Consider the following 18,436-nt stretch of genomic DNA (forward strand, 5'->3'; position numbering starts at 1 on the left):
CATTAGTAAACTATGAGAGAATGATTTACTAATAATGCAATGCAATGATAATTCAGGCAGCTGTTATCTGTTAGTTAAATCTTTTTGAGAGCTTTTCTAAAGTGAAGATGAATTATGCTTTATTAAGCATTTACTAAGCGTGAATCATTATTAATTAAATCTTTGTTCATTATTAATTAAGTCTTTGTTCATGCTTTATTAAGGCTAAGTAAGGTGTAGTTATTGTAAAGTGTTACCCAATAAACAAAAAACAAAACAAAACCCAGTACATTAAATATCCAGTTTTGATGACATTTTTGTACCTACAACTTTGCCCTTACGCTCTCCCCTTCTTGTATCCATGGAGATAAACCATTTTAATGCCATACTCTGGAAGATTCAACATCTTAATCTCAAAACATATCCAGGTTTTTTTTTTTTTTTTTTTTTTTACACAAATCGCAAAAAAAAAAAAAAAAGCACAGATTTTACTTCAGAGTGACAGAGTGAGGAAAAAGGTTAGAGACTCCTGAGTTTACACCGATACCAAAACAATAAACAAAAAAACAGTACATTAAATATCCAGTTTTGATGATATTTTTGCACCTACAACTTTGCCCTTACGCTCTCCCCTTCTTGTATCCATGGAGATAAACCATTTTAAATAAAACTCTGGAAGATTCAAGGCCCAGCTTCATAATCTCAAAACATCTCCAGGTTTTTTTTTTTTTTTTTTTTTACACAAATCGCAAAAAAAAAAAAAAAAAAAGCACAGATTCTACTTCAGAGTGACATCAAATATTTCTTTGTTGACTTGTGGTAGACACGGATTTGAACTCGGAGCTCCATGTCTCTTAAACCACAGTGCGTCTGCCGCTGCGCTGTGGTCTGCTCCTTTCTTCTTCCCCTCTCCTCTTCGCTCTGTGTTTCGTGGAACAGAGGAAGAAGGGGGCAGAGAGGGCAAAGAGGAGGAGGAGGAGGAGCGGGATTCAAATCTGCACCTCAAATCTGGGCCCGTGTTTGTGTTTGTGTGTTTGTGTGTGTGATCCCTGTTCTTCGCGTGTAGCCCACCACACTACGCCTCCGCTCGTCTTTCTCTTCTTTTATCTGCTCAAATCTCTCTCAATCTAAGACCACCACAAACCAACGACGGCTTCCTGCACTGCGCCGGGAGCCCCTTTTAGACTACTGTACTGAGAAGTCTAACCGCGCACAGTAAACGGCGACAAAGGCGAGGCTGGATTTATCATTTTATAACACGCTGGATCTTGATTTCCTCTCATAACACTTTCACGACTTTTGTTTTCACCAAAAATCCTGAAAATATGATCACATTTGTTGAATATATTGTCCATTTTACTGTTAATTCCTTCTCCAATAGTCAAAAGTTGGACACTACATCTCATTTTTTGACGACTCTTTTACATTTTATACACACACAGAAGACGTAACATAACATTTTTAAACTCTCAGTCGTTTTAATAATATAACCGTGATACAAAATGTCGTCATCTTGTTTCAAAATTATGAAAAAGTAGGACAGCTACCAGTCAAAAGTTTAAATATGCTTCTCATTCAGTGTTTTTTCGTTATTTTTTACCACTTTTTACGTTTTATACACACACAGAAAACGTCAAATATCTGCAGTAAGATAAAAGGAATTAACGTAGTAAAGAAAAAAGAGGTAAATAACTCTACTAAATATGTTTTTTTTTAATCATTTATATTAAAATTCTCAAATTAGACACCGTTTGCAATGTCGAAAAATGTTTAGTAAAGTTATTTCACTTTTTTTCCCCCCTTTACTACATAATTTAATTTATCTTACGTCACATTTGACGTGTTCTGTGTGTAAAAAATGTAGAATGTGGTAAAAATAAACTAATAACACTGAGTGAGAAGTGTGTCCAAACTTTTCTAGCTGTCCTAATTTTTCATAATTTTGAAACTATTTTATAATTCAGGAGTGTAAAACTCAAATACACAGAGGCCAAAATGAAAAACTGGGACTAAGTCATGGGCCAAACTAAATATTTATTGAAAAATTTCAATAACATCTGCATGTTTTCTCTTCTTTTGAGATATGTAATGTTATACATTTTCTTATTAAATTTAATGTTTAATAATAGTTTTGCTCAAACATTGAATCCAGAACAAGCATAACATAAAATAATGCCAACATTTTAAATAAATTATGTCTCTAAAGTCTGTAGTCGGCGGCGCAGCTCTAATACATATGTGGTATGATCTCGAAGGCCAAATATAATTATATCATGGGCCAAATTTGGTCCCCGGGCCTGAGTTTGACATGTCTGGTATAAAGCATGGAGTAATACTGACATTTTGTATCATGGTTTTATTATTAAAATGATGTTATGTGTCATGTACTAAAGTTTTTGTGTTTAGTCGATCCTGTACAGACACGACTTTTGAGCCCAAAATCAGACTTTTAACAAATACACACTAAAATGCCAAAACAAGACCAGGGATACGTATGCACTTCTATTTTAGAAGTTAATCACAGCTAAACAGTAAAATCAGTAAAAAATTTTAAAAAAAAGTGTTTCGTGGCTCTTTAAGCAGCTATTTCTATTTTTATTTATACAAGAGAAAACAACGCTGATCTAGAAGAGAACTTAAGTAGTAAGAAGTGACTTTTTTCGTCACAATTTGATGTTGCAACTGTTATGATTAAACCAAACAGATATTGTTTTTGTTTTTATTTATTCATTTATTTATTGTTTGTGTAATATATAGTTTCTCAGTGCAGTGTTTGCCTGTGTGTATTTACATTTTAGGGCTGTCAAAACAAATTTGCATTTCAATATTTTCTGTTCCTTTATATCTTTTGTTTGTTTCTTTGTTTGTTTTTGGCAACCCCAAAACGCACTTACACATACAACACATTATACAAACATACACATACACATACATTTTGACAATGTCCAACAGCTTTGTTTTACTGCGCTTTTGCCACAGTCCATGGACCAACAGTGTGTTTGTTTTTTGTGTCCAACAGCTGAGCAGCCTGCTCCTTAGAAATTAAATCCAAAAAGTCTTTATACCAACTGTCTACGTCGAAGCATTTATGTTTACATTCCTTCCAATTCATCATAATAATACATTTAGCTGATAAATAACCCAGTGATAATATGTGGTCCAATTTTGGGGATGAAAAGTCTTGAGTTCTTATTGTAAGCAGGCACAGCGATTGTTTTTTTTTTATTTTTAAAAGTGATTTGTCTGTTGTCCCAGAGGCTGTGACCATTTTAGAAGCAACAGAAGTAAATGTGTACTTGATTTTTATTATTTATTTGTTTATATATTGCTCGCAAATTCATCAGAATGGCAACAAAACTTCATAAAGTACAACATTAGACATTGGGTTTTAGTTCAAGATGTTACATTTTATTACACAGACGGGTCACGTGGAGATTTTGCAGATTTTTATTCCAGATGCCCTTCCTGAACTTGCAGCCCATATGCTTAAATACCCAAACAAATACTATTCTTGTTAAATCAGCTGTTTTTATTTGCCTTTTATCAGCAAAAAATGAAGTATGCTTTATATTTTTCTGTTCATTTCAGGTCGAGATGAGTTACTTTCAACTATTTTTCCTGTTTTGCTTTCTGGGTCTTCACGCTGCAGGTAAGAAAACGGCATTAGATATGTTAGATCGTAAATACTATTGTTTTAAAGCTATGATATCTGATTTAAAGGTGCATTGTGTAACTTTTCTGCCATCTTCTTGCCTCCATGGTGACGTTATTGCTTTGCCTTGGATGTTCCACAGTATGGCGTTAAACAAATCTGTCTTACTGGTGTTTTTATTTCTCAAAATTACAGACAAAAACCCGCTTCATTTCTGTGAGTGGGTCTATGTCTCCACAGATCTGACCTGTAACTTTGGTTTGGTCTTCGTCTCCATGGAGATAGTTAAAGTAAATGCCATACTGTAAAATATTTCAGGGAAAACAAACAAACAAACAAACAAAAAAAAAAACATGGCACAGTTATTATAATTGCGCAAATCTTACATCATTATTTATTTATTTTAAACACGGCCTGTCAACTTTTTATGTGGATTAAAATGATTTGTTTTTCAGTGGCACAGGAGCGCGTTTATGCTCGACTTGGAGATAATGTTCAGATAAACTCGCGTCATGAACCAGACAAGTATTTTTTTTGGTCCATCGGTGGTAAAGACGTGGCTTGGTCTAATCCGAATGGAGGGAGAAATATAGCCCCAGGTAAAAAACACAGATGTAACTTCATGATAAATTGTTGATTCTATGTTTAATTCTAATTCTGGCTTTGTAAACATTTTGTATTTTATTTTGTTTACAGACTGGACTGGTCGTTTGAGCTTGTCCTCCAATGGGCTGGTCATAAAGAACGTGACTCAGAGAGACTTTGGCGTCTTCACCTGCACCGTCAAGGACAAACTCAAAGAAGTGGGCACGGAGACTTTTAGACTGTTTCAACTCAACGGTGAGAGACAAACACTGAAAACAAAACATGTCACCGTTTTATATGACCTTGTAGGACACTTAGAGCCACAATATGGAACTTAAAAAAAAACAAACAAAAAAAAACTAAAGGACAGGCATGTTTTTTGGTAGTTTTCCATTTTGGATGAAAAAAAAAATGGAAAAAATTTTGAAAAAAATTGGGAAAAAAATGTAAGAAATGAAAACAACAACAACAACAACAATGTCTCCTTACTGTGAGCAGGCTTGCATCTCCACAAACGTGACTCTTATTTGACCTGCTTGTTTTCATGCCACATACATATCTGTCTCCATGGAGAATGTTCTGAAGTGTGGCTTTAACTTTTTCCATGGAATCATGAGGATGACCTGCCGCCTCCACAGAGTTACATACTGTAACATTAACAGACACTTACCATTATTTATTTATTTATTTATTTATTTATTTATTTATCAACAGTGTTAAACATACAAAAAAAGGAAGGAAAATGCATAGAAAGAAGAACAGTCTTATGTTATCTACCTCTTTTTCCAGTTAATAGTAAAACATTACATAATCACATTACACCAGACATGTCCAACTCAGGCCTGGGGGCTAAATTTGGTACATGATATAATTATATTTGGCCTGTGAGATCATATCAAATATGTATTAGAGCTGCCCGCCGGCTACAGACATTATTTATTTAAAATGTTGTTATTATTTTATATTTTGCTTGTTCTGGATTCAATGTTTAAGCAAAACTATTATTAAACATTTATTTTAATAAGAGGTTTAACATTACAGATCTCAAAAGAAGAGAAACCATGCAGATGTTGAAATGTTTAAATAAATATTTAGTTTGGTCCACAACTTAGTCCCAGTTTTTAATTTTGGCCTCTGTGAATTTGAGTTTGACACCTCTGTCTTATATGACCTTGAAGGGCACTTAAAGCCACAATATGTAACTTTTTAGACAAAAAAATAAAAAAAATTAAAATTGTGTCCTTACTGTGATCAGGCTTGCATCTCCACATATGTGACTCTTATTTGACCTGCTTGTTTTCATGCCACATACATATCTGTCTCCATGGAGAATGTTCTGAAGTGTGGCTTTAACTTTTTCCATGGAATCATGAGGATGACCTGCCGCCTGCACAGAGTTACCATTAAAGGGCACTCACCATTTATTAATTAATTAATGTATTTATTTTTTATTTATCCACAGTGTTAAACTTACAAAAAAGGAAGGAAAACGCTCAGAAAGAAGAGCAGTCTTACATTATCTACCTCTTTTTCCAGTTAGTAATAAAACATTACATTATAACATTACACAGTGCTTTTCTATTTAAGTTAAAGTTAAAGTTAAAGTGAACTTTATTGTCAATTCCACCATGTAACAGACATTGCCCAGGGAGACAGAAATTACATTTCCCCAGAACTCTAATGTGCAGTTAAAAACTTAAAACACACACAGACATGACATTTATGGTAAGTATAAATCATATACCTACCATGTTTTGTTTTTTTTTTTAATTCACTGCAAACCAATATTATTTTACTTGCATACTTTTATTTTTCAAATGTGAGATGATTAACTCTTTGTTCTGTTTTATCCAGTGGATGTGGAGAAAACCGTGCTGCTGCCAGGAGAGTGGTTGTCTCTGAGCTGCAGTGTTTCAGACGGACTGTCCTCTCCTCAAATCCACTGGGTCGATCCACAAGGACAGAAGTCTGACGGGGGCAGAGTCAGGGTCCAGGCGGCAGGTGCACACAGCGGACAGTGGACCTACGTCGTCTCTGATGGGGACAGAGAGACAAAAGGGAACGTTAAAGTGACTGTGATTGGTGAGTTCATGTTTGATGTTTTCATCTTAATGGACGAACTGAACCAGGACTAAACCCAGGGACAAACCAAAAGACAAGTTACAAATAGAAGTAATCAGGCTCAACATTCATGGATTCACCTTTTTCAATATTTCATGACAGAGTATAATGTAATCAATAAAAATCTGGAATAAGAATCTGAAAAACACAACTGCTCTGCCCTGGGGTTTGCTGACACAAGTGCAAGTCAGTGGAGCTGGTGTGTCCTAAATCAGAACTAAACTAGAACAAAACAAACAAGGACTAAATGTTGATTAACCAAGAATAAGCAGCACTGAGACTGAGCTACTCCAGGTGTGTACCTCACGTACATAAAGTGTAAATCACAACTAAAACATTCAAAGGTAAAACTAAACAAAATCACGACTCAAATCAGAATCAACAAACTGGGCGGCTCTATTTAAAGAAAAACCATGTGCATGATTCCACCAAAATAACAGTATATTTAATAACACTTTCTCGATGGAGATAGATACGTTTTGTGCCCATGGCTGTCATGGCATAAAACTTATTTATCATATATCATTTATCAAAATACTACAACTTCTATCCTCCAACCACTCAAGAACAGCCTGCGCAGACTCATTCTCCGTTGTCCCTTCAGAACTCACCCCCCTCTGTCCTGCTCACAGACGGTTATTATTTATCTTTACATGCATTAATCTCAGTTATCCTGAATGTCTCAAACAGTATTTAATTCCACTCAGATCCTCTAAAGCTCCTTCTGATTGGAACAATCTTCCCTCATCGATTTGTGCTTTAACTTCTTTCCCTTTATTTAAGTAAGTAAGTTTTTATTTATAAAGCGCTTTTCACAAACATGTTTTAAGAGCATTATTCATCCACTCCACACCCGGTGGTGGTAAACTACTATTGTAGCCATAGCTGCCATGGGGCAGACTGGCGCCATCGGTCCCTCTGACCACCAACACACACACACACACACCACTTTCATACTAGGCAATGTGGGTGAAGCGTCTTGCCTAAGGACACAACAGCAGTTTTTGTGACTGGCCCCACTGTGGCACCTGGAATTCCCAGTGTCTCCCATCCAAGTACAGACCAGGCCCGGTCCTGCTGAGCTTCTGAGATCTGACGGGATCAGACTTTGAAAAGACAGTGTGGCCACATTTAAAAATGCTCTGGTTCAATATTAATAAACCCGTGTCATTGTTTTTTATCATTTTGTTGAATTTTGTTGTTCATCTTGTTGTATGTTGTGACTATATTTGTACTCTGTCTTAGTTTTTGTTCAGATTAGATTTATTATGTCTAACAGTCAAGTGTGAGTGAGTTGTGTTGATTTTGTTGTTTTGATTTTTATTTGAGTTTATGTAGCCTCCTGCCTGCCTTACTGTGTCTGTCTTTTGTTGTTGTAATTATGAGGACCCCCTCGAAAATGAGATGGCGAAATATCTCAAACAAATTCAAACATCCACAGGAACAAGATTTCTGTGGTTTCAAACTGGTGTCAGGTTTGTGGAGAGGCAAGCCCGCTCACAAAACCATCCAAAATGAAAAAAAAAAACATGCTGATATTTTAGTCTATTTTGGACTAAAAGAACATCATATTTAACCCTGTTCACACTTTTGTTTCATTTTGTTTTACAGACTTGCTTCCTTCAGCTCTTGTCCGGACCCTGTACACCTCCACCTCTTCTCCTCTCTCCATCCCGTGCTCCCTCTCTCCGAGCAATTCCTGGGAGGAAGTCAAATCCAAGGGCGTCCTCGAAGTTGGCTGGAACTTCTGCCCCCCAAACCTCCAACGTAATAAATCAAGTCTGCACTCACTTTCTCTGGAGACCAAACCGAGCTGGAAGAGGCATACGGAGAGAGCACCAAGGCCTAAACTCAACCCCAGCACCGGCGACTTGTCTCTGGGCAGAAACGTGGGGCGAGAGGAGGACGCCGGAGCCTACGAGTGCTTCCTGAAGTTTCAGCATGGAGGGATTGTGAACAGGACTGTACGTGTGGAAGTGCTGCAAAGTAAGTGAAAAAAACAAACTCACATTCAAATAAATAATTGGGATTTTGCGATTAGAATTACATTTGCGATTTACGTTTAATGTCTTCATGGAAATATTATTGCCTTGACTAGAATGTTTAATAAAGCCATTAAACTCATCTATATCCATGGAGACAATCCCGCAATGCCTCTAGGCCACAGGTGTCAAACATGCGGCCCGGGGGCCAGATGCGGCCCTCCAAGACCTTTAATGTGGTCCCCAGCTGATTTTCTACTAAAATATTTTTATTATATTTTCTATTAAAATATTGTTAATTTTCTGTGGTATTTATCACAGCAGCGTCCCCAGCGTCTCTGTACGTGGCCCCTCCCACCAGATCAGCACAAATGAAGACTTGTCTCTTTCCAAACGCTTTTAAAGGACGATCGTTTTGACTGTTGACCGTGACACCCTCATCAGAAAAATGTCCAAAATGAGAAAAGTGGAGCCGAGTGCAGAATTTTACAACAAAAATTGACTTATTCCTATTTACATACAAGTTCATGTGAAAACATGTGTTGAAATTACATTTTTCTTAAAGTTTCAGGTTGTTCATAATTTTATAATATTTTGTAAAAGAAAGAGTTCATCAGTTAAAACAGATTTCTGTAATAGATTTGTGTTTCTCTGCACAAATATTTAAACTTATTGTTATTTTTGGGGTGTATATGACATGAGTTTTCTGATCTGGCCCCTTGGGATTAAATTAGGTTGGATACGGCCCCCGACCAAAATGAGTTTGACACCCCTGCTCTAGGCCAACTTACAGGTCAGATCTGTGGAGAGGTGAGCTCACTCGCTGTAGGAATGCAAGTTTTTACCAATATTTTTGAGCAGTAAAACTAAAATAGGGATGTAACAATAACCAAAATATCGTGATATCGTATCGTCAGAGTTCTCACAATAATATCGTGGACCATCACAATATATCGAATTACAAGTCGCTTTGCTTAAATTAAGAGTTATGGTCAGTGTTGGGGAGTAACAGATTACATTTACTGGCGTCGAAATAAATGGATTATATGGAGGTATTTTCCTGTTTTCACATTTTGGACTATATCCCATTTTTTAACATTTTATTTTGGTAATTCCACTCATTGCTGGAAACCCAAACGCGTGCAATAAGAGCGATGTAAACGTCTTGTTAACGTTGGTGGCGTCAGTCACACCATGGACGAGGTCGTTAATAATCGTCATTGTTAATAATCTGATTAAGCATCATTTTGAGTAAAAAAAACATCCAATATTACTGATTTTTACTGGTCTGGCGCCTTTATGTTTGTACTGAAAGTGTTGTTTGTTTGTTTGTTTGTTTGTAATAAACAATCTGACACCAAACAGTAGGTGGACATAATTTAAGGCAGCAGTGATCTCATATAAAAATCATTTCTCTATCAATAATATTTTTAATACGCGTCAGTAAAGACTGGCCTTTTTATTTTCTTTTAGCAGAAAAAACAAAACATCTTATGTTCAGATTTCCTAGTCTTCGTTTCTCTACAGTAAACACCTGCCTGTTCATGGAGACTTGGGCTCAACAGACAATTTGAAGAGAACAAATATACATTTTCAGGATGTGGTTGGTACATTCATGTAGTTTTAAAAAGCAAGACAATATCAAGTAATCCAAAGTATTCAGATTACATTACTCACTTTAAGTAATTTAATGGATTATGTTACAAACTACATTTTGGGATGTGTAATCTGTAATTTGTAGGGAAATACATTTTAAAAGTCACCTTCCCAACACTGGTTATGGTGCAGAAATAGCTAAAAAGAAGACAGAGGGAACTACATAGACCATGATCCTTTGCTCCATTTCAGTGCAGACGACAAGAAGAAATAACAGTTCTAACACTTTTAAGTCTTACTTCTTTGGATTAAGTCTTGTCAAGGCATTTTAAGAGGAAAAAGTCAACATATTCACAGTTTGGTTTACCTCCACAAAATATCACAATAAATATTGTACAGAGATTTGGATATTGTTGCATCTCTAATCATGAGCCTCCCCACCATATCATGAGCTTTCCCACGATATCACAGTAAATATCGTATCGTGAGGTTCATACCGAGACGATATCGTATCGTGAGACTTGGATATCGTTCCTTGTAATTGAATAAACACAGTGGATGAGGTTGGTTTAATGCCAGACTTGGAAATCTTTCAGGGAACGCAATAATATCACCATGGAAATAAATCTGTGGTGGATCTCCTACCAGAAAAGTTACACAGTGCAGCATTAGAGAGAAGACTTAAATATAAACTACTTACCTAATAGAAGAACATGTTAGTAGAGATCTAAAGAAAAGAGAGTTTTTTTTTCAGATAATACAACTAGAATATTTTGTTGTTTGCACAGGACTTGAATAATTGCTGTGAGATTTGATAATTGTGATTTCAGTTCAATTTCAATTAATCCTGCAGCCCGAATGTGGAGTTAACACGCGAAATAAAGCATCTTTTTACTAAGTTATTAGGCTGTATCTCATAATTAAAGTTATTCAGGGTGTTATAATTTCTTAGCACACAGAGCTGACTAAGGTCAACTCAGGTCTGCAGAATTATGAAATGTGCACATACAAAACACCAGCAGATGGCGCTACGGAAACACGTGTGAATGAAACTAAAAAAATACTTCGACTTGTTTTTGATTAGGATGCAACATAATAACATGTTTTAATTTAATTTAATTTATTTTATATTATAGACATTTATGTGTATATATAAATCTAAAATCTAAAAATATAAGAATCCAGACTGCTGTTATTTTGTAGTAAATAAATACAAATTTATTTTATCAAAATGTAAAATCGTTATAGAAGTGAAAGAATTATGTTTGCAGAACTGCTCTTTGCTCCCCTCTGCTGGTCATTCAATGTTATTAAATCGATTAAAGGTGCACTATGTCACTTTTCTGCTGGAAGATCTGCCACCTGCTCGCCTCCATAGAGATGTTATAGTTTAAGGGTCTGTTTACACCAGAAAGTTTGCAGGTAAAAACGACTAAATATTTTATTTTATTAGGTTCTTTTTTCAGACCAAGAGTTTGTTTTCGTACCTGACAGTTTCGACTGCTCGCTGTGGTCTTTCTCAGTGTCACGTGATGTTGCTGTGACGTGTTGCTCAGCTGATTTAAACAGGTTTTTGTGCTGTCTTCCTACCGGTGGAGGCAGGACGACAGCGCCATCTGCAGTCCGACTTCCTCAGGACTTTATCCCGGGTACCGGTAGGAAGACAACGCACTACGCTAGATCTGTGGAGAGGCAACCCCTCTCACAGTACGAATACTTGAGTTTTAAAGCATTTTTGAGCAATAAAAACACTTGTAATTGAACAAATACAAGACAACACATTTAAGCTGTAACATCTCCATCTTGACAAGCAGATGGCGGCTGCTCCACTGTTGTTTTGCAAGTCTCAAGTGTTTGACCGCAAGTCCGAGTCAAGTCCCAAGTCAAAGCCAGGAAAGTCCAAGCTGAGTCTTGAGTCACTGGCCCATAAGTCCGAGTCAAGTTCAAGTCATCTGCTTTGAGCTTCAAGTCACAGCAGGCATCTAGGTACTTCTAAGTACCTAGATTTTTATAATTTATATGAATTTTAAACAAAATTGTACTTTTAAAAAATCATAGTATATTTATATATGAGTATTTATGTAAGAGTTGACAAGTTTTCCTTTTTTAAATGTCTTAACAAGATTGGTCAGAAGAAAAAGAAAGAAAAATCCAGTTATTTTGCCATGTAGTCTGCACTGAACTAGTCTGTTTCATGAGCCAGTTTCACTTCGTAGAAACCGTCTGACCGCGCAGCATTAGGATTCGTTCGCTCGATGGTAGGTGGGTACTTTTTTCATTTAACCAACTGCTGCTATTTGGTCATGACGTATGTAATGCACCACTAACGGGGACAACTGGTATATTAAGCTTTTCCCAAATCCCGTAGGAAGAAGGTCAATAACGTCTTTCCCCTTGATGAAATTTACCAAACATTCTCTTTATTCCAGCTTTAAATCCTCAACCTCGAGAATCATTGCCATGACAGAATATATGACTCTTCGCTGATTGGCTGGTGCCTGAACTCGCACTTCCGAGGATTTTGCAAACCATCTAGTGTATTACGACTCCTGACCTAGTCGCTGGAGAGAAATTAAATTGAGCGGAGGAACTAGGTGGCACCAGCCGGGTTAAATCTGAAATGGAAGGATCATGTTCTATGTAGTTCCCTCTGTTTTACTGCAGTGTACTGTATATTACTGTAGTACATTTGAGGATACCACATCACAGTACTTCAATTACATCCAATGTAACAAACAGAAGTGTGAGTGACATGTTCTAGTTTGTTTCTGTAAAATTAAACACTGCATTTATCAACTGTGAAGATAAAAGTATTTTCTAAAAACATATATTTTTAGAAGCAGAAGTTTTTAGAAGTTGTTAGAAGTCAAGTCCCAAGTCACTGACCTTCAAGTCCAAGTTGAGACCCATGTCTTAGGCTGCGTTCAGACTGCAGCCTGAAGTGACCCAAATCTGATTTTTTTGGCCCCTATGTGTCCTGTATCTGATCTTTTAATGACAGTCTGAACGACACAGATCTGATTTTTTCAAATGTGACCCAGGACACTTGGATATTTGCTCCTGAAACCGATACATATCTGATCTTTTGACATGCGACTTCAGTGTGAACGGTCAAAGCACATTCATCCACCTACACGTTATCAACAAGCCACAAACGTCACTATTCTGCGCTGAAGTAGGTGAAAATTGTTAATGAACTCCGTGTCACTGAAGTGAAGCACATCACCACTCACCACTCTTGGCTACGTCTCCACATCCACACGTTCCTTTCAACGGACGTCGCTGCCGCTGCCCCACAAAACACCACGACCATAAACCTCGTCCTTCTCCTTCTCAATCTCCTCCTTAAAACAAGTAAGTTGTTCATGTTCTGGCTCCGGTACGAGAGAAACTTTAAAAATCTCCAGGTGCTCAATGCTCTCGTCCATGTTTGGACAACTTCCGTAAACACAGAGAGACGCTCGCTGCGGTTGACGTCGTCGTGTCTCCAGCGTCACATGCGGGACACTTTTGGGCCATTTAATGTTCACACTGGAGTCACATACAAGTCACATTTAATTGGAAATGTGAACGACCTCGCAAAAACATCGGATTTCACAAAAAAATCTGAATTGAGCGTTAAGCCCTGCAGTCTGAACGTAGCCTTAGTCCATTTTATCAAGTCTCAGTTCTAAGCACTTTTAAGTCTTAGTTCTTTAGATTAAGTCTTGTCAAGGCATTTTAAGAGGAAATAGTCGCACATTCACAGTTTTGTTTGCCTCCATGAAATATCGCAATAAATATCGTACAGAGAGATTTGGATATTGTTACATCCCTAATCATGAGACTCCCCACCGTATCGTCAACTTTCCCACGATATCACAATAAATATCGTACCGTGACGATATCGTATCGTGAGACTTGGATATCGTTCCCTGTAATTGAATAAACACAGTGGATGAGGTTGGTTTAATGCCAGACTTGGAAATTTTTCAGGGAACGCAATAATATCTCCATGGAAATAAGTTTATGGTGAACCCCCTACCCTACCAGAAAAGTTACACAGTGCAGCATTAGAGTGAAGCCTTAATTATAAACTACATAACTAATAGAAGAACATGTTAGTACAAATCTTTTTTTTTTTTTAGATAATACGACTAGAATATTTTATTGTTTGCAAAGGACTTGAATAATTGCGATTTCAGTTCGATTTCAATTCATCTTGCTGTTCGAATGGGGAGTTAACACGCGAAATAAAGCATCAAGTCCGAGTCGAGTCCTAAGTCTTCGTCCATTTTTTATCAAATCTCAAGTCCTAAAAATAGTGACTCGAGTTAAACACACATTTCTCTGTTTTTAAAGGTACCTAGTGTTGGTTTGGAAAGACAAAAAAGAAGAAAACCGCGATGTTAATCTCATCCCTGGGTCTTGCGCGTGTAGTTGTTATGCAGAGTCAGACGCTGTTGCTTGGTTCCCGTCCTCTCTGTTTGTGTGAAGGGTCCCACTGTGGCGTCTGACTAATCCAGTGGCTAATACACCTCCATCCGACTCCACTCGTCCTAATGGGCTCTAATAAGCCGCTTCTTAGCCCGAGGACACGGAAACATAATGGATTTCAGAATGGATTTAGTGTTCTCTTATTTTTATGTATTAATGTGATTTCCTCACTTCAGTTATTATATTATCAACAACTTGGGGGAGGCCGGGATATCGTGAAGAGAAGCTGGACTGTGTAGGTTTTCAGGTGGAGGTTCGTCGTGTGTTTGTTTCCATGGAGAAGTCGTTGCTTTTTGCCTGAAATGCAGTGTTGGGGAGTAACAGATTACATGTACGTAATCAGAGTACAAATTATGAGTAACTGTATTCGGTTACAGTTACAGTTACAGTTACTTGGTTGAAATAAATGGATTACACAGAGGTATTTTCCTGTTTTCACGTTTTGGGCTATTCCCTTTTTTTTTTTTTTTTTTTTTTTGGTAATTCCACTCATTGCCGGACACTAAACCAGGACTAAATCAGGACTAAACAAGGACTAAATCAAGACTAAACCAGGGCTAAACCAGGACTAAACCAGGTCTAAACCAGGGCTAAAACCAGGACTAAATCAGGACTAAACCAGGACTAAACCAGGACTAAATCAGGACTAAACCAGGACTAAACCAGGACTAAACCAGGACTAAAACAAGGACTAAACCAGGACTAAACCAGGACTAAAGCCAGGACTAAATCAGGACTAAACAAGGACTAAATCAGGACTAAACCAGGACTAAACCAGGAATAAACCAGGACTAAACCAGGACTAAACCAGGACTAAAACCAGGACTAAATCAGGACTAAACCAGGACTAAACCAGGTCTAAACCAGGTCTAAACCAGGACCAAAACCAGGACTAAACCAGGACTAAAGCCAGGACTAAATCAGGACTAAACAAGGACTAAATCAGGACTAAACCAGGGCTAAACCAGGACTAAATCAGGACTAAATCAGGACTAAACCAGGACTAAACCAGGGCTAAACCAGGACTAAAACAAGGACTAAAACCAGGACTAAACCAGGTCTAAACCAGGGCTAAAACCAGGACTAAATCAGGACTAAACCAGGACTAAACCAGGACTAAATCAGGACTAAACCAGGACTAAACCAGACTAAACCAGGACTAAAACCAGGACTAAAACCAAGGACTAAACCAGGACTAAACCAGGACTAAACCAGGACTAAATCAGGACTAAACCAGGACTAAATCCAGGACTAAACTAGGACTAAACCAAGACTAAACCAGGACTAAAACCAGGACTAAACCAAGACTAAACCAGGACTAAACCAGGACTAAAACCAGGACTAAAACAGGATTTAACAGGACTAAATCATGCTGTGTGGACCGTGTCTCTTCATCTTCTATCAATAATATTTTTAATTTGGTTAAGTAAAGTCTGGACTTTTTATTTTCTTTTAGCAGATAAAACATCTTATCTGAAGATTTCCTCGTCTTTGCTTCTCTACAGCAAATCAAGTAATCCAAAGTATTCAGATTACATTACTCACTTTAAGTAATTTAATGGATTACGTTACAAACTACATTTTGAGGGATGTAATCTGTAATCTGTAGGGGATTACATTTTAAAAGTCACCTTCCCAACACTGTCAATAACTAAACGTATAATTTAGTTTTGAACATTTACACTTGAATTAAAATCCATATTGTGCTGATTCCAGAACTGTTATAATGTTGTTTCCTCATCACAAACAGACCTGGAGTTGTTTTGTTTCGTTCACATGTTTAACACACAAACCCTGCATATTTAGGGTTAGTTCTTCTCTCAAACTGAAAACACTCTGTTCCACCTTGTGATGTCATGTGGTAATAAAGGAAGTGCTCCAATGTGTTTTAAACTCCACACACACTGGAAAAAAAAAAATAAAAAATCAATTTGTGTTTTTATTAATTCAAGCAACAGTCGATTTTGTTTCTCATTTAAGGTGCAGAAAAGTTGTTGTTTTTCTTATTTTAAGTGCAAAAAGTTGTTGTTTTTATTATTTTAAGTGCAGAAAAGATGTAGTTTTTCTGATTTTAAGTGCAAAATATTGTTGTTTTCATTGTTTTAAGTGCAGAAAAGATGTTGTTTTTCTTATTTTAAGTGTAGCAAGATGTAATTTTTATATTTTAAGTACAAAAAGTCTTGTTCTATTGGCAGATAATTTTACTTGTCAAGTGAAATTGACTCAAATCATGATCAAACTTTCTTAATTCAAGTCATCTTAACTTGACTAGATTTAGTTTTTTGCAGTGCACCTTCACTAAAATCATTTGGATGATTTCAAACCTAGAATTGTCAATCTCTACCAAATAAAAATTAAAAGGTTTTTGAGTTTTGGAGACAGACTAATAATAATAAAGGGTTACAAAACACAACTCCAGGTCTGTTTTTGAGGAGGTAACAACATTATAACATGACTAAAAGCTCATAAGAATCCATTTTGTGTAATACAGGAGCTTTAAACTTTTATTTTCTGTTTCTTTTCCAGTCATCGCTTCACCCGGGACGACGCTTACTGAAGGCGAGCAGCTGAACCTGACCTGCACGACGGGTCACCCCCTGCCACCCGACCTCCAGGTCAAGTGGTCGCCCCCTCAAAACTCCTCTCTTCCCGTTTTCCCCTCGTCCGTCCAGCCGCCCGCTCACATAAACGTGCCGTCGGCGGGCGGGGAGCAGAACGGGACCTGGAGGTGTGAGCTGTGGAGAGGAGAGGAGCTGCTGACGTCGGCTGTGGTGGAGCTGAGAATCGGTGAGAACAGGAAATGAAAAACAAGAGGCAGGAAATATGTGAGATACGGCGGAGGCTCACAGAATGTACAGCTACAACAATAACAGGGCTTAAGGCACAGCAAAAATGTAGAATTATGTACAAAAAATGATGGTAATTTACAATATTTATGTATTTTTACTCATGAGAACTAAGTTGTAGGCAGTGTTGGGGAGTAACAGATTACATTTACCAGAGTTACATAATCAGAGTACAAATTATGAGTAACTGTATTCAGTTACAGTTACTGTTTCAGTGAGTGGTAATTAGATTACAGTTACTTTGTTGAAATAAATGGATTACACAGCGGTATTTTCCTGTTTTCACATTTTGGGCTATATCCCCCTTTTTTTTTTTTCTTTTTCTTTTTTTTTTGGTAATTCCACTTGCCAGAAACAAAACCAAGACTAAACTAGATCTAAACCAGGTCTAAACCAGGTCTAAAACCAGGTCTAAACTAAACTAGATCTAAACTAGATCTAAACCAGGTCTAAACTAAACCAGGAAACTAAACTAGATCTAAACTTAACTAAACTAAACCAGGACTAAACAGGATAAACTGAAACCAGGTCTAAACTAAACTAAACCAGGACTAAAAACAGGATTTAACAGGAAACCAGGTAAACCAGGACTAAACCTAAAGGTCTAAACCAGGACTAAAACAGGATTTAACAGGACTTAAACAGGACTAAACCCTGCTGCACGGACCGTGTCTCCTCCTCTTCTATCAATAATATTTTTTATACAGTTAAGTAAAGTCTGGGCTTTTTATTGTCTTTTAGCAGACAAAACATCTTATGTTATGATTTCCTAGTAAACCAAGTAATCCAAAGTATTCAGATTACGTTACTCATTTTAAGTAACTTAATGGATTCCGTTACAAACTACATTTTGGTGTGTGTAATCTATAATCTGTAGGGCAATACATTTTAAAAGTAACCTTCCCAACACTGGTTGTAGGTTTATTGTCTTGTATTACACAGCAAAAAAACCCCCAAACTAAATCTCAAGTTTAAACGACTTGAATTAAGAAAGTTTGATCATGATTTGAGTCAATTTCACTTGACAAGTAAAATTATCTTAGACTTTTTGTGCTTAAAATATAAAATCTTGCTACACTTAAAAACAACAAATTTTCTGCTCTAAAAATAAGAAACAAAATCCAATGTTGCTCGAATTAAGACAAAAACACTTATTCCATTTGTAGATAATTTGACTTGTCAAGTTGAATCGAGTCAAA

The 18,436-nt window shown here is 36.9% G+C and overlaps 1 protein-coding gene across 1 annotated transcript in view; it reads left to right on the top strand.

Moving 5' to 3' along the window:
• The window catches only part of cd4-1 (CD4-1 molecule), a 45,790-nt gene that overhangs the window by 20,281 nt on the left and 7,073 nt on the right, over positions 1 to 18,436 (top strand). The window contains exons 3-8 of the mRNA XM_020928129.2: positions 3,568 to 3,628; positions 4,087 to 4,230; positions 4,328 to 4,471; positions 6,071 to 6,298; positions 7,949 to 8,323; positions 16,918 to 17,178. Of these exons, the coding sequence (XP_020783788.2) occupies positions 3,574 to 3,628; positions 4,087 to 4,230; positions 4,328 to 4,471; positions 6,071 to 6,298; positions 7,949 to 8,323; positions 16,918 to 17,178 (1,207 nt within the window). The 5' untranslated portion in view covers positions 3,568 to 3,573. The remainder of the gene's footprint in view (positions 1 to 3,567; positions 3,629 to 4,086; positions 4,231 to 4,327; positions 4,472 to 6,070; positions 6,299 to 7,948; positions 8,324 to 16,917; positions 17,179 to 18,436) is intronic.

The sequence above is a fragment of the Boleophthalmus pectinirostris genome, unplaced genomic scaffold, assembly GCF_026225935.1.
Source record: "Boleophthalmus pectinirostris isolate CB_2022bp ecotype Guang Dong unplaced genomic scaffold, ASM2622593v1 HiC_scaffold_6, whole genome shotgun sequence".
Lineage (NCBI taxonomy): Eukaryota > Metazoa > Chordata > Actinopteri > Gobiiformes > Gobiidae > Boleophthalmus > Boleophthalmus pectinirostris.